General features: G+C 48.9%; 1 protein-coding gene across 2 annotated transcripts; it reads left to right on the plus strand.

Moving 5' to 3' along the window:
* Window positions 1-5597: 5597 nt before the first annotated feature.
* On the plus strand, window positions 5598-15923 carry NOL9 (nucleolar protein 9). 2 transcript variants are annotated; one of them, XM_081871009.1, is made up of 12 exons: window positions 5598-6070; window positions 7212-7434; window positions 8548-8674; window positions 9484-9617; window positions 9961-10057; window positions 10605-10702; window positions 11583-11744; window positions 12853-13144; window positions 13711-13822; window positions 14328-14505; window positions 15151-15284; window positions 15618-15923. In XM_081871009.1, exons 1-12 carry the CDS (start codon window positions 5786-5788, stop codon window positions 15732-15734), a joined length of 1959 nt encoding a protein of 652 aa, XP_081727135.1. In that variant the 5' UTR covers window positions 5598-5785; the 3' UTR covers window positions 15735-15923. The 2 variants fall into 2 exon arrangements, with proteins under 2 accessions (XP_081727135.1, XP_081727134.1); XM_081871008.1 differs by having other exon boundaries at window positions 5599-6070; window positions 8548-8675; window positions 9479-9617.
* The last annotated feature ends 404 nt before the right edge of the window (window positions 15924-16327 follow it).

Below are 16327 nucleotides of genomic sequence, written 5' to 3' on the forward strand. Positions count from 1 at the left end.
GGATCCCTTGCTGCCTGCTGCCCAGGAGGACTCCCCTGAGTGAGTGCTGGAGGGTCCTGCTCTTGCCACTTACCATCTGGCCTGGGGCGGGGCCTGACAGGCCTCATAAGGACTGCTTGGTGCTTGCTGCCTGCTGCCCAGGAGGACTCCCCTGAGTGAGTGCTGGAGGGTCCTGCTCTTGCCACTTACCATCTGGCCTGGGGCGGGGCCTGACAGGCCTCATAAGGACTGCTTGGTGCTTGCTGCCTGCTGCCCAGGAGGACTCCCCTGAGTGAGTGCCTGAGGGTCCTGCTCTTGCCACTTACCATCTGGCCTGGGGCGGGGCCTGAAGCCTCATAAGGACTGCTTGGTGCTTGCTGCCTGCTGCCCAGGAGGACTCCCCTGAGTGAGTGCTGAAGGGTCCTGCTCTTGCCACTTACCATCTGGCCTGGGGCGGGGCCTGACAGGCCTCATAAGGACTGCTTGGTGCTTGCTGCCTGCTGCCCAGGAGGACTCCCCTGAGTGAGTGCCTGAGGGTCCTGCTCTTGCCACTTACCATCTGGCCTGGGGCGGGGCCTGAAGCCTCATAAGGACTGCTTGGTGCTTGCTGCCTGCTGCCCAGGAGGACTCCCCTGAGTGAGTGCTGGAGGGTCCTGCTCTTGCCACTTACCATCTGGCCTGGGGCGGGGCCTGACAGGCCTCATAAGGACTGCTTGGTGCTTGCTGCCTGCTGCCCAGGAGGACTCCCCTGAGTGAGTGCCTGAGGGTCCTGCTCTTGCCACTTACCATCTGGCCTGGGGCGGGGCCTGAAGCCTCATAAGGACTGCTTGGTGCTTGCTGCCTGCTGCCCAGGAGGACTCCCCTGAGTGAGTGCTTGAGGGCCCTGCTCCTTCCTGCCACTTACCATCTGGCCCAGGGCGGGGCCTGACAGGCCTCACTAGGACAGTGTTACTGCAGGAGGGGCACAGAGTGTTTTTAAAATGTTTTTTAAAAAAATTTCTTTTGGATTTTTTGTATGTGGGGGGTGGGGGTGGGATGGATGTTTGGTTGGGTTTGGGGAATTTTTTTTTTTTTTTTTTGATGATCTTGTAATTTTTACATTTTTTGTTTGTATTGTTTTATTAGTTTTGTTTGTTTGTATAAGTTGTTATTTTGTTCTTAGGGGGAGGGGTCAGGGCTGCCGGGGAGTGGGCCCCAGCCCACAAAATGGCTGGGGCATGTTCCACAGGGGGGAATGCACTGGGACAACCGATCTCAGTGATCACGGGTAGGAGGAGGAGTTACGCTAAGACCAGACCATGTCATTACAGAGGAGGCAGGTTTAGTCGTTGTCTGAGGACTATTCCTGCCTCCGGGTCTGGTCCTGACCGGATGGATACTAGAATCAGCAAGGGATACCCACATGACCTGAAAGTGTTGCTGTGCAATGCCAGGTCAATGATTCATAAGACCACTGCCATCCATGACTTGATCATGGATGGAGGATTTGATCTGGCATGTGTAACAGAGACTTGGTTGGATGAAGCAGATGGGCCTGCCCTTGCCGCTGCTTGCCCACCAGGTTTCTCTTACGCACAGCAACCCAGGTCATGTGGGCGGGGAGGGGGGGTTGCAGTGATTTTTAGGAAGTCATTAGTCTGCACCAGGCGTCCTATTGGGAAGACCCAGTTTTCTGAGTGCATGTTCTGGAAGTTGGGCAATAGGGGCAGTACAGGATTCCTACTGGTGTACCGACCTCCCCGCTGCACCAAGGATTCCCTGCCCGAGCTGCTTCAGGTCGTGGCGGATATGCTCCTGGAGACACCTAGCCTGGTTGTCCTGGGGGATTTTAACATCCATGCCGACACGACCTTACAAGGGGCCGCTCGGGACTTCGTGGAAAGCATGGCCTCCATGGGGCTGTCCCTGAATAAGTCTGGCCCAACTCATAGCCACGGACATGCCTTAGACTTGGTGTTTACCTCTACGGATGCTGGTGATCTGACATTAACTAAAAGTGAAACAAAAGAAGTGCCATGGTCAGATCACTTCCTGGTGCAACTGGACTTCTCCGCAACCCTTCCCCTCCGCAGGGAGGTGGGACCGATTCGGATGGTCCGCCCCTGCCACTTAATGGATCCAATTGGCTTCCAGAGAGTGGTAGGGGATGCTCTATCCCAAGTTGATGGCCTTTCAGCTGATTCCCTGGTGGCCCGCTGGAATGCGGAGTTAACCAGGGCTATTGACTGTCTGGCTCCGAAGCGCCCTCTCCGATTGCATGGAGCCCGGACAGCCCCGTGGTTTTCCCCGGAGCTGAGGGTGATGAAACAATCGTTGAGACGGCTAGAGCGCCGGTGGCGGAAAACTCATTCTGAATCAGACCGGACACAGGTTAGAGCTCAACGTCGAGCCTACCAAGTGGCAATGGCGACGGCGAAGAGGGCCTTCTTCACCGCCTCCATTGCATCTGCAGAAAACAGCAGCAGGAGACTTTTTCAGGTGGTTCGCAATCTATCAGAACCACCTGTACCAATGGGGCCTGGTAGGGACCCCAAGATCTCCTGCAATGCTTTTGCAAAGTTTTTTGCAGATAAAATCGCTCAGATTCAGAAGGAGGTAGACTCCACCGTGGGAGCAGGGCCAGGGCGGGAGAGTGCTAGAGTTCTGTCTGGTCCTGTTACATGGGATCAATTCCAATCTGTTACCTCCGAGGATGTGGACAGGCTGCTTGGACGAGTGAAACCGACCACCTGTCTCCTTGATCCTTGCCCATCCTGGCTGATAAAAGCGAGCCGGGAAGGGCTGGGCGATGGGCTTTGCGGGGTGGTGAACGCTTCCCTCCATGAGGGAGCCTTCCCAGACCCGCTGAAAGAGGCGGTCATTAAACCGCTTCTTAAAAAAACATCTTTAGACCCGGCCAATTTGGCCAACTATCGCCCAGTCTCAAATCTGCCATTCTTGGGCAAGGTGATTGAGCGGGTGGTTGCTGAACAACTCCAAGCACGCCTGGAGGAAACGGACCATTTGGATCCCTTCCAATCGGGATTCAGGCCTCACCATGGGACTGAAACTGCCTTGGTCGCGCTGGTTGATGATCTCCGGCGGGCTAGGGACAAAGGTGAGAGCTGTTTCCTAGTTCTGCTGGATCTCTCAGCGGCCTTTGACACCATCGACCATAACATCCTTCTGGACCGTCTAGAGGGGCTGGGAGCTGGGGGCACTGTTATACAGTGGTTCCGCTCCTTCCTCCTGGGCCGTGTCCAGAAGGTGGTGGTGGGGGATGAATGTTCAGACCCCTGGGCTCTCACTTGTGGGGTGCCTCAGGGTTCTGTCCTCTCCCCCATGCTTTTTAATATCTATATGAAGCCGCTGGGAGAGATCATCAGGGGGTTTGGACTGGGTGTTCATCAGTATGCAGATGACACCCAGCTCTACCTCTCCTTTAAATCAGAACCAGTGAAGGCGGTGAAGGTCCTGTGTGAGTGCCTGGAGGCGGTTGGAGGTTGGATGGCGGCTAACAGATTGAGGTTGAATCCTGACAAGACAGAAGTACTGTTTTTGGGGGACAGGAGGCGGGCAGGTGTTGAGGATTCCCTGGTCCTGAATGGGGTAACTGTGCCCCTGAAGGACCAGGTGTGCAGCCTGGGAGTCATTTTGGACTCACAGCTGTCCATGGAGGCGCAGATTAACTCTGTGTCCAGGGCAGCTGTCTACCAGCTCCACCTGGTACGCAGGCTAAGACCCTACCTCCCCGCGGACTGTCTCGCCAGAGTGGTGCATGCTCTAGTTATCTCACGCTTGGACTACTGCAATGCGCTCTACGTGGGGCTACCTTTGAAGGTGACCCGGAAACTGCAATTAATCCAGAATGCGGCAGCTAGACTGGTGACTGGGAGTGGCCGCCGGGACCACATAACACCGGTTCTGAGAGATCTGCATTGGCTCCCAGTACGTTTCCGAGCACAATTCAAAGTGTTGGTGCTGACCTTTAAAGCCCTAAACGGCCTCGGTCCTGTATACCTGAAGGAGCGTCTCCACCCCCATCGTTCAGCCCGGACACTGAGATCCAGCGCCGAGGGCCTTCTGGCGGTTCCCTCATTGCGAGAAGTGAGGTTACGGGGAACCAGACAGAGGGCCTTCTCGGTAGTGGCGCCCGCCCTGTGGAACGCCCTCCCATCAGATGTCAAAGAGATAAAGAATTACCTGACGTTCAGAAGACATCTTAAGGCAGCCCTGTTCAGGGATGTTTTTAATATGTAATGCTGTATTGTTTTTAATACTGATTGGGAGCCGCCCAGAGTGGCTGGGGAAACTCAGCCAGATGGGCGGGGTATAAATAATAAATTATTATTATTATAATTATTATTCCAGCAACACTCTGGGGTTTCAGGCAGGGTTCATTCTCAGCACCACCTGGAGATGCTAATGGTAAACCTGGGATCTCCTGGATGCAAGGCAGAAGCTCTGCCACTGATTTATGGCCCTTTCCTTTAATTCTTAAACTCTATAATCAGGACAAATATTTGTAGAAATGAACCAAACCAGTGGGTTGTTACCAATGCTGGTGATACTCCAAATAGACCCATTGGAACGAATGGATGTGGCATTGATTTCACTGGGTCTGCTCTGAGTAAAACTCAGCTGGATGAAATCCCAGTATTGGGGAGAGTGCATTGCTCTCCATTGCTCTGTCCATTTCCATCATGTGTAAACCCCATCACACTTCCCTTCCTTCCCTGGAAAAACAGCTTTGGGAAGGAGGGAAGTTTCAGCAGGGAATGAATGAAGAGGTGTGCTTAACCCTTGTTCCACCTGACACTGGGCCTTATCCAGCTATGCTCTACACAAAGTAGATAGACCCACTGAAATTAATGGACCTCAGTTTGTCATGGCCATGACTTTCAATGGATCTTGAGTAGGACTCTCACTGGATACAACAGATTATTCTCTTCCACTTGAGTGGACTTGCTTTCTGTTTGCTGAAGCCCTTGGAGTGGCCCCTGATTGGCCTGATTCAGGAGGACTCTCCTTATGTTGTTATTTGATGTCATCGTGGTGCAAAAACATGCATGAATCTGGGCACCACCAATTATGGATCCTCTGTTTTTTGCAGGGGATCCCTTCAAACTGAAGTGTAACAATCACAGAAACCCTGAGTCTCATGACACCACATAAATCGTGGTCCACATCAAGGCAGTGCTAAAAAGTGGCAAGTGGCCGTGCCATAATAAAATACCAGTCTGGGACTATTTAGAGTTCAGTCGTTGGATACAGATCTGATCTGTGCTTTGATGGTAGCTGGTTGTTCTCTGTAAAATTTGTGGCGAATTCAATTTCTACTTTGCAATGAGGTTGGAATAGATGACCCTTGGGGGTCGCTCTCAACTCTACAATTCTATGTGGCCTTTTGTTTAGCCTGCCTTCGTTTATTTTATTGTGTTCTGCTTTTATTACGTATTTTATTACGCTATCGCGTTTCTACTGTTAGTCGCCTTGAGCCTGTTTGTGGAAAGGCGGGAAATACATTTAAACACAACACAACACAACACGGGGAAAACCTTACAACGTCTCCCACGATTTGCCTAGCTACCTTTCAATTCCAAACAAAAAAGTCAATTGCCGCGGAAATCCAAATGATAGGCTCCTCTCATTTCCGGTGCTGCTTCTTATATCGGCGAGGCAACCATATGACGTCACGACGTTCCGAAACACGAATCCACTCTACTAATTCCTGTCTCTATCGTCGTTTCCCGGCTCGTGATAGGACGCGCATGCGCGCTAGCGGTCGCTTTGGAGACGCGGGCCGCCGCCGAGGTGAGGTGTGGGGATGGCGAACCGCCGCTTGAACCCGGCCAGCCTCCTCCGGCGGCAGAGGAGCCGGCGCCGGCGCCGAAAAGCGGCTCTGCAGTCTCCGCCTGCTCCGCCGGAGAAGAAGGCCCGCGGGGGACCCGACGCCCTGCAGCGCTACGCCCGCGAGTTCGCCCGCGGCCTCCTCTCCGCGCGGCCATCGCAACCGCCGCCAGCGGACGAAGAAGCTTCTGCTGAGGGAGACATTCTGACGGCCGTCGAGGCCAAGGAAGGCAGAGCCTTTCTGCTCCTGCCTCAGGGACAGGTGAACGCGGAGAGGGCGTGGCTATGCAAATTCAGGACGCGCGCGGGTCCCCCTCCGCCGTTGGAGGCGTTACCAAATAAGGGAAGGGCGTGGCTTGGGAGTAGAAGGGGCATGGGCTAGCTGAGGTGCCGCTCAGGGAAAGGGCGTGGCCAGGAAACACAAGAGGCGTGGTTATGCAAATATAGAGCATGGACTCCATCTCATGGGTTCTCCATTGGGTTGAATAGCTGTACGGTATAGGCCTGCAACTTACACGGAGTTTGCGCCTAAAGCCCAAATCACCTCTGATCGAAACCCATTTGGTTCCATGGTGGGTGGGATTGCCAGAGTCATTTGTCCTGGAACCCTGCCCCCATTCTGCTCTCTTTTAATCTTTTTATTTTAAAAATTCTGAACGTGCACATGTTAAATGTGCATAAGTTGCGGGCTTACTGTACAAGGAAGGATGTGCCTTTGTGGGGGTGCAGAAGGTGCAGGGGGAAGTGGGCAGGTAGATATGGAAGGGCTGTAGTGGTAAGAGTATCTGTCTTGCCTGCAGAAGGGCTCCTATCTCAAGCCTTGAAAAGTCATTGTGTAGAATAGATAATTTAGAGCTAGATGGACCAACGGACTGAGACATTATAAGTCAGCTTCATATTTCAGTCAGGCCTATTTTCAGAACCATGCGGAATACTGTAGAATCTAACTCTGATTTTAGCAGAAGGATTGTAGTTCAATGGTAGATTATCTGCTTTTCACGCAGAAGGTCCTTGCTTCAGTCCCAGGTGGCATCTCCAGATAGGGCTGAGCGAGACTCCTTGCCAGAAACCTTGCAGAGCTTTGTCATTGCAGACAGTAATAATCTAGCTGGACCAATGGTCTGACTTGGTATAAGGCAGTTTCTAATGGTCCTAGAACATCCTCTGTGGCCCTTCAGCTGTTCCCATCAGCTGGCCAATGATGGAAGTCCAACAGTACTTGGAGGACCAGTATCCAGCAAATGATTATGATATAATTCACCCTGAGACCCCAGAGTGGGTTACACCATTAAAATGTAATATTAAAAACAGTCTAGGACAACTTCTCTGGGTAATGTTAAAAGGGGCAGCCAGCATTTACATATTAGTTTGCTTATTTACGGTAGTTATTTTCTACCTGTCAGGCGCTGACATTCACTGGCAAGTGTTCCCTGACGTGCCTGTATGGCTCTGTACGGGTGTTTGGGTTCAACATCGTTCCAGATCAGCCCCCGTATCACCTCTTCTCCCCCTACTCCCACTGTGCTCTCACCATTGAAGCAGTGGCTTATAAGGAGCCAGAAAAACCTGGGAAGGAAATGAAAGCAGAGGCAAAGTCCATCCTCCGAGCACACCTTGTGCCCCGAGGTAAGTTGGAATGGAGGGTGGGCCCTGAACTTGTTGTTCCTGTGAGATGGTGATCTTGGATGTTTGAAGAAGAATATGATGTGCTTTGTGCTCACACAGAGCGCTGCCTCTCGGGGATCAGATTGTTAAAAAAGGCTTTTGTGGACAGGCTGTCTAGTGTGTGCTGTCTGTTGTGTGATGCGCATCCCTTGAAATTCTTTTGGAGTTTCTGTGTGCAGAATGAATATCTTTGATGGGCATGATTTTGACCTGTGGCCCTTTGCCACAGTCAGGTCATTTTGCTTTTCTTTGTTGCAGTCTGGTTAGGGGAAAAGGCTGGATACAAATAAGTAAAATAATAAAAATTCACATCCAGCAGCTCTCCCTTTCAGTCTAACGCTGTTCACAGGGTGGTTTTGCTTGTTTCCTGAAATATTTTATATTGCTTTTTCACAAGCTGTGTTTAGTATTTTACACTAAAAGAAATGCAACATGTACACAAAAACCAGCCATTTATAAATCACGATAAATACACATTTAAGACAAAGCAGCCAGAAAATTTAAGTCCTCATTAAAAACATGCAGAATTTGCAGACTTCTCAAAAAAACAAAACCAAAACCAGCTGTGTTTGTGCTTCCCTAACTTCTTCTGGAAGAAGGTTCCAAAGCTTGGGGCCTGTTGTCAATAAAAGCCAGTGGCGTAGCGTGGGGGGTGCAGGGGGGGCCGGCCGCACCGGGCGCAACATCTGGGGGTTAGGGGGTGCAAATTACTTGCCTTGCCCCGGGTGCTGACAACCCACGCTACGCCACTGATAAAAGCCCAACCCAGGCTGCTAATGTCCGAACCTGTTGAATAGTAGGAATAGAGAAAAAGATTGAGTAAGCCACAGTTGGGTAGCTGCCTTATTGTGAGAATAGCTCTGTATGTGTATGCTTTGCTTCCCTGTGCTCTGTAGAAAAAGCTTATGTACAAATGTGAAGACTTCCAGGACTGAGGCAGGCTCCACTGGAAGCCCTGCAGAACCACTGCAGTTATTATGGTTTTCTGTCCTTATCACAATGGCCTTGAAGCATTATGAGGGTGAAGCAGGAGGCTTACTGTCTCATTTGTGGTTTCATCCTTTGTCTTTCCAGATGCAAGATGCAAACTGATGAAAGACTTCATTCCTCAGTGTTCCATGATTTTGTTGGAGCGTCTGGATACTCCAGCGACTAGGTTCATTCACAGCTACTCAAATTTCTCCCACATATTCAAAGCAAAGGTGAGTTGAGTTTTCGCAGAACTGATTCAGGATGGCCAGGATACACTGCAAGACCTGGCGTCATGTGTTTAGTCCCCATAAGCAGGGCCTCTACTTAATCCTCTTGAATTTGAGTAGAACCCTCTGTGTGATGGGAGATCCTGATAAAGCAAGATTATACAAGGGAAGGTCAAGGACTTGGTGGGGGTGTGATGCATGCGAGAACATGCCCTTCTTTACAGTTTGAGCACTCACATCTGAAGTCTGAAGACACCCGCCAATGAAAAATGCTGACTATGTGGCCTATATCAAATTTCTGTTTGGGTTAATTACATGGATTTCAATTGAGCTGCATTGGTCCTGGGACTTGGGTATCCTTTTAGGCCTCTTGTGGGGATGAAGCTGCTCTGCTGGGCAATCAAGGCTTCCTTTGTGTTAACGTTTCCTGGATTTGGGGCCTTTTAACTAATCCTACACTTAGGCCTGAACTCCAATGGCTATATCTGCTTTTTGGGTGTTTGTCAGTTAGACAAATACTTGCTAGCTAAGGCCAATTTGCAATGAACATTAAGAGCCCTGCTGGATTCATCCAAAAGTCCATCTGATCCAGCATCCTGCTCTCCACAGGAGCCTCTCAGATGCCTCTGTGAAGCACACAAACTAGTTACGAAGCCAAATGCCCCTTGAACCTGCTATTCCCTAGCTGTTAGTATTCAGAGGGATGCTGTCTCTGAAGTTGGGGGTTCTTAATACCTGCTAATAGACACACAGTCCTTTTTTCTATGGATGAAACCACTTTCAGACAAATGCCTTCTCATTCCTAGAGACCGAAGGCTCCCAGTTTCACTCCAGAGGATACAGTGCTCGCTTCTGTTGGTGCTGGGAAGCAAGACCCCAGGAATGGCCTGCTGATGTCGGAAAGCACATTGTCAGCAGTTGAAGAGTTAGTCCAAGCGTGCCAAGGTGAGTAGCTTAAAGCTAACATGAGCAAGGGTGAAGTGCAGCTGTAACCTAAATGGAGCAGTGCTTGTATCTGAAGACTTGTTAAATAAAAATGAAGCCAATGGGGCCCTCCTTTGACCACAAAGAACTGGGCCAAGCTGTATTCTCTGATTCTAAGCTTGGAGGGAGAATCTGTTTCTGCTTGGTCTTTTTTTTATTGAAAAAAGATGTTGGTCATGTTAACCTCCTGTGAGATTTCATGTAGCTGTGCCAGTTGTGTGTGTAAGTTCTTATTCTCGAATAATCATTTGAGATTGTAACTTCACTGGGGCAATTATGTTCAGATACTGTGTTTGTGTTTCAGATGAGGATGAAGGCTGCCCTATAGTCTTGGTTTGTGGCCCCAAAAGTGTTGGCAAGTCAACTTTTAACAGATACCTGATTAATATTTTGCTCAACAGGTGAGTTCTCTGGTGAAGGCTGCTATGGCTGTTTGCAATGAGAGAGCTTCTTTCTCCCAACTCCTTTCCTATTTTCCTTGGGTCAGGGGTGGCGGGTGCTGTTTTATCTCCTCCCCACCGTGGGCTGTCAGCTCTCTCATCCTTGTCTGGCTATCCTGCCTTTGTTCCTTTTGCCAAAGCAGTCTGTAGGCTTCCAGTTTTGAGGGCCTAGCACTTATAAACATGTATCTCTTAGATTTTGCAATGCTTCTTAATACCAGCTTCTGGAAACCACAGGAGGGGAGAGTATCCTCCCTTGGTCCTGCATTCTGGTTTGCCACAGGCATCTGGCTGGCCACAGTGAGAGAAGGATGCAGGATTAGATGGGCCATTCTGATTCAGTTCAGCTCTTCTTATAACCATCCTGGTTGCTGACAAGAGCAGGTGGGTGGGGGGCTGCTGATCAGAATATTCAAATTTTTGCTTTAGCTTCAGGTTGGGTTTTCCAGTGATGACAGTCAAAGGCATTCTGTTAACATTTATATCATTTTCCTCTTCTTAATTGTAGCCTTCCCTGCATTGAATTCTTGGACTGTGATCTGGGGCAGCCAGAGTTCACGCCTCCTGGGTGCGTTTCCCTAATTAACGTAACAGAGCCGCTTCTGGGTATGTGCTTTGGAGGCATTTTCAGAGTGTTGTGAAATGTCTGGACGCCTCTTCTGAGTGGCTTTATTTGTTTTATTTATTTAACAATAAATGACTGTAAGAAAACCTCTAAGCGGCTTACAGAAATATAAAACAAAATATTAAAGTTATCATTGAAGACAGGTATTGTAAATTATACCAGTGATAATTAAAATCAACAGTAGCTAAAAGTAAATAAAATGCATGTCAACCTCCTATGTACCTGAGTAGGCTGGCCTAAACAAAAAATTTTTTAGCAGGTGCCAAAAAGAGTGCAGTGAAGGGTTATAGGTAGGGGGTTCCAGAGTGTAGGTGCTGCCAGAAGATCAGTTTCTTACAAGTGCAGAATGAGCATTATTTGGCACTTGTAACAGTGTCAGATCTGCAGGTTGAAGTGGCCGTCTGGGCATATATGTGGGGTAAACTGATCCTGCAAGTAAACTGGTCCCAACCTTCAGGACTTTGTAATAGTAATAAAAATTCCTTGAATTTGGCCCTGGAGCAGATTGACAACCAAGGCAGATCTCTGATTTGTTACGTGCTGTTTTATGCTGACAGGGTCTCACTCCCATCAGAAACCATGCTGCAGCATTCTGTGCTAACAGCAGTTTTTGGATCAAGCACAAAGAAAGCCCCACACAGAATTTACTTCCTGTTGTGAGTGGAGCTCTTCTTGGAGCACCAGCCTTTCCAAAGGGATCAAAACCAAACTGGAGCAATGACCTGCTTTCCCGTTAGAGGTTGAGTCTAGGGAGAAAGGTCAATTACATTCTGCACCCCCCCCCACCCCGTTGGGTGGATAAAGTGCTGTTGCAGCTCTTTTGAATATGTGCAGTTCTGTCAATTTCTTCTCCCTTTTTAGGTCCACCGTTCACTCACCAGCGTACACCGCGCAAAATGGTTTACTTTGGGGCAACCAGTTGTGAGCAGGACACTGAAAGATACATTGACACGCTGAAATACGTGTTCAGTGCCTACGAGAGAGACGTTCCTCTGGTCATCAACACAATGGGATGGGTGAAAGGTAAGGCATTGGGGAGCTTCTGACTTTTTCTGCCATGGGGTCAACTGGGCGCAAGTTTGATCCTATGTTGGCCCAAGGCGAGGAAGGTGGGGATGTGGGGACTGTCACTGAGGCCCATCTCTCAAACTCTTTCTTACCTGGCCTTTTCAGTTGACATATCTCTTGCTTATTCTGCTTCTAGAACCCTAAGCTGTGCAGGGTACTGGTAGCCAATGTTATTGCTATTTAGAGTAGACCCATTGAAATTAGCGGACATGGCTAACTTTGACCCATTAATTTCAGTGTGTCTACTCTTCATAGAACCCTTGACTCTGTGCACCTCCCAAACCCCCAGCTTCTGGCTCTGGGGACTTCACCAGATTTGGAACATGGCTGCAGAGGCAGCACTGGCAACCCAGTAAGGCTAGAACTGTGCTTGAAGGGAAGCTGGCACCTGCCCTTCCGTAAAGATCTCAGCAAAGTGAACAGCGGGGGTTGGGGAAGCAAAGTCTTCATTTGCTTTAATACAATATCCCTTCTCTTCTGGAATCTATTCTCAGTTTGGTATTTCTGTTTTTGTTTGCAAAGTCAGCATTTTCTGTGCTTGTTTGGAATTGCAGTACTGAAACTGACTGGCAGAAAGGGAATATGAGGTTGGCCCTGGCCAAGTATATTCATGTAATTCTGGTTCTAAGCTTCAGATTTCATTAGAATGTCAGGTATGTTTCAAAGGTGAGGAATGGCAGGTGGAAGACACAAGGTACTGAAAGTTAGGATGAAGGAGCTATGCAGGGAACTCATGCTTTGAGCTATGAGAGTGCAGGATGTGTGTGCATTCCTTTAAGAAGGACCCAAGCTTCTCTCTTTTAATGGCCATAAAAATTGTGACCATGGAGGCAAAGCCTGCTGGAATTGCAGAAGTGTTTGAATCAGGTGGACTTGGGTGCCCTGCAAAACCTTTTTCTCTTTCTCCCTCCAGCTCAGCAGCTACAGAGGCCTGAAATGATGTGCTCTCGCTTGATACAGCAGCTTCACTTTGCACCCTATAACATGTGTTCCATCTTTTTCGTTGAATTCCCACATTCCTGCACTGTTCAGACATGCTCTTGTTTTGTCCCCTGGTTCAAAGGTGCCGGATTGCTCCTTTTGATTGACGTAATTCGGCTGCTAGCGCCTAGTCACATCGTTCAGATCAGTGTGGAAGATTTCAGGGACATGCCTCAGCTATCCCCAGAGTATATCCATTGCACTCCTGGCCTGCACACAAGAGGCAAAGCACTCCTCCGGCGCAAGAGCCTGAATGGGATGGAGGACTCAGGGCAGCAGGGCTTGGCCCAAGCAGGCTTCCACCCTCCACATCCTGGCCATCGATTGCTGTGTGTCCAGCCAGAGTTCCCAGGAGCAGGGAACGCTGGCACTGGGTAAGTGCCACGCAATGGCATGTGGGGACAGGGGTGGGTGGGGTGGAGATCAGGACAGGGTAAGGTGATACCTTAAGGCCTTTCCATGACTAGCTAGCCTCACTTCACTGGCGCCTCTGCTTGCCTTTGGGAGTCCTTGACCCACTCTTTCTGCATCCCTTCCTGTCTGTCTTGTAATGTATATTACAAGCAGGTCACTAGCAAACTATTGGCTAATAGTGTACTTGCAATAACAGCAAAAGCGTATTGTGGCATTTTAAATACTGTTTGTGTGTGTGTGTGACACTAGCAGGGGGCCTCTGCCTCCCTTCTTGCTCTGCTTGTCAGCCCCCACCATATTAACTTCCTAGAGCTTCCCCTTCCCATCCCATGCACCTACTAAACCCACTTTTCACCTTCCCAACCCCATTTCTGTGGCCGCTTCTCTTTTCTGTTCTGCAGCCCTCCTTTGTGCTGTTGTTCTCACCTTCAGTCCCATGTCCCTCCCCTCCTTCCCCCTCATAAGGCTAGCCAGAGAGTGTGCTTCCCAACCAGTCTCTGATCTATTTCTCATTTTGCTCCTCTAGACGCACCCACAGCAGTGTCCTACGAGACATGGCAATCTTGGCGTACTTGGGCCAGCTGCAGCCCCCAAACGTGGAATCTGTGTTTCCTTTACACAGCCTGATACCCTATCAGGTAAATGTGCCTACACAGCAGAACTTTGTGTTAGTATTGTCGTTACAGAGGCTTTGTATAAGCAGCCAAGATGCAGTTAGCACTTGGGAATTGTTACCCTAAAGACCTTCGGAGGATTCTCTCTGTCCTGCTCTTTCAGCCCAGGCTGCTTTCAGTCCATCCAGCCTGGCATTGTTTTCTCTGGCGGGCAGAAGCTCTCCAGGGTCTCAAGCAGAAGTCTTTCCCCAGCTTGGCTTCCTGACACCCTTTTGAAGATGTGAAGTATCTTGCATGTGCAGAGTATATACTTTGTCACAGAGCTCTGCCCCCTCCTCCCTCAAGTATTCCCAGCAGCTTGTTCCCAGGATTTGGCATCCAGAGGTATTCTTCTGTAAAAATAAGCAGGAATTCCATTTCTGGCTGGTGATGCCAAGCTGTCATTAGCAGATGTAGCCCACATGAATTTGTATAACTGAAACAAAGCAAATTGCTGGTTGAGTTTACGCTCTTGCTTCTTGTTTCCCAGGTACCTTTCAATGCCGTCGCCCTCAGAGTCATACACACAGACGTTGCTCCTGCCCACATCTTGTATTCTGTCAATGCCAGCTGGGTTGGCCTCTGCCAAGTGCCAGATCAGGTGCCGTGTAACGCAGACGGGCCGGTCTTGTTGATGCACACCCCCATCTGCAACTGCCTGGGCTTTGGTAAGTGTCTTGGCATTTGTAGCACCCCTTTCTTCCTGTTTTTTAAATCCTTAGTCTTTTGTAAAATGAAAACAGTCCATGATAGTGGGAGTGCTTACCCTTTCCACTGGGAACTGTTCAGAATCAAAAGGGGCAGCAATGCACGGACTTTGGTTGACCTTGGTAGATAGCCAAAATGTATACTTCCCACCCAGCTTCCCCTTCCCCTTGAGAGGGAGGACCTTGTCTAGCCAGCAGTGTAAGAAGCAGCGTCCCCTCTTGCTAAGCTCTGTGGGTTGGCTACCACTATCTGGCTCATGTGCTCTGCCCCCAAAGTGCTCCAAATATTTATTCCAGTGAAATTATATCTTGACCTTTCTGAGCGCAATTTGCACTATTTGGATTAAAAAATATATATTACAGCATGTAATTAAAATAAACACCAGTTAAAAAAAAGAAAAGAAAAACCAAAGCAGCAGCAGCAGATAAATATGAACTAAAATATTGTGATTAAAAACCAAGTAATGATTTATCTTTAGCCCAGAAGTAGGTGTCTAGATAGTTGCAGAATGTTGCTAAAATGTCCAGAGGTAACCTTAGTTGTGCCAGCCTGCTAAGTGGTTCTGGAATACTCAAGGCTTGTTCTTCATATGCCCCTTTCTACAGGAATCGTCCGAGGGGTGGACACAGACAAGAAGCTGTACCACATTCTGACACCAGTAGCGCCACAGAACTTGCGATTTGTGAATTGCTTACTGATTGGAAGTATCCCTATTCCTAATTGCATCTTCCTGAACCAAGTAAGGACTCTTCCTTCTATTTATCCTGAACCCACTGCCAGCCAGAGCTATTGGAGAATCTGAGTTTTAATATTCAGAGGGAGAAAGCAATTTCTCACCCTGCCCCCATTTCTTTCCACGGTTCACAAATTCTTACTGGGTAATGCTCACATTGCTTCTAGTGTCCTATTGGCCTTAAAACCTTAGAGTCTAATAGATATGTTTGGTGTTTTGTTTTTTAAACCCAATGAGTCTTTTGCTGGCATTTGCCACGTGTGTGTGTGTGTGTGTGTGTGTGTGTGTGTGTGTGTGACAGACACAAGGTGTCCTATAACACTGTCTTTTCTTTGTCAGGTGGGGATTGAAGGGGAGATACCCTATGTCACGTCGGAGTATAACTATGACATTTCAGGTGCTGGGAAATTGAAATTGAAAAAGCATCTTAAGAGGAGAGAACATATGCAGCCATGAGCTCCAATCTAAATCCTCCTCTGCAGGAACTGATCAGCTCAAGAGACATGGCATGTTCTCAGGGGACTTTCCACAGGAGACCAGTTACAATTTTCACAGCTGAGAGTGTCATGCTGATCTGCTGTCATGTTTTATTCATTTGTGTGTTTTCTTTACATCCTGAAAAATTAAACTTTTGATATAAACTGCCTTTATGCCACATTCTTTGAGGTCCTTGGTGCAGGATTCACCAAACAGTGGCCCTTTTGAGTGTGGGTGAAATGATGCTTCTTTGCTGTTCCATCACTCTTGTTGTCATGTGCTGGCATGTGTTTCAGTTTTCAAGAGTCTGCAACAATTTGGTATTTACTGTTCCTCTCTTTTCTGTGAAATTTGGTTTAGGCTACCAAAGATGTAGTGGTGGTGAATATCTGGTTTCAAACAAGAAATAACCAGGCTGCAGTTGCTGCCTGCAGAGGGAGCTGTGCCGCTCTCGCAGTGCAGTGAGCTTGAATGTTCTGGGTGCAGCCTTAACAGCCTTTTACCAAACAGCTCCGTGCTGAGAGGACTCTTGGCACAGGCCGTCTGGCTTCCTGAAGATGCTGTAGCTGCTG

This window comes from Podarcis erhardii (genome assembly GCF_964252035.2).
Source record: "Podarcis erhardii genome assembly, chromosome: 7".
In the NCBI taxonomy this organism is placed as follows: domain Eukaryota; kingdom Metazoa; phylum Chordata; class Lepidosauria; order Squamata; family Lacertidae; genus Podarcis; species Podarcis erhardii.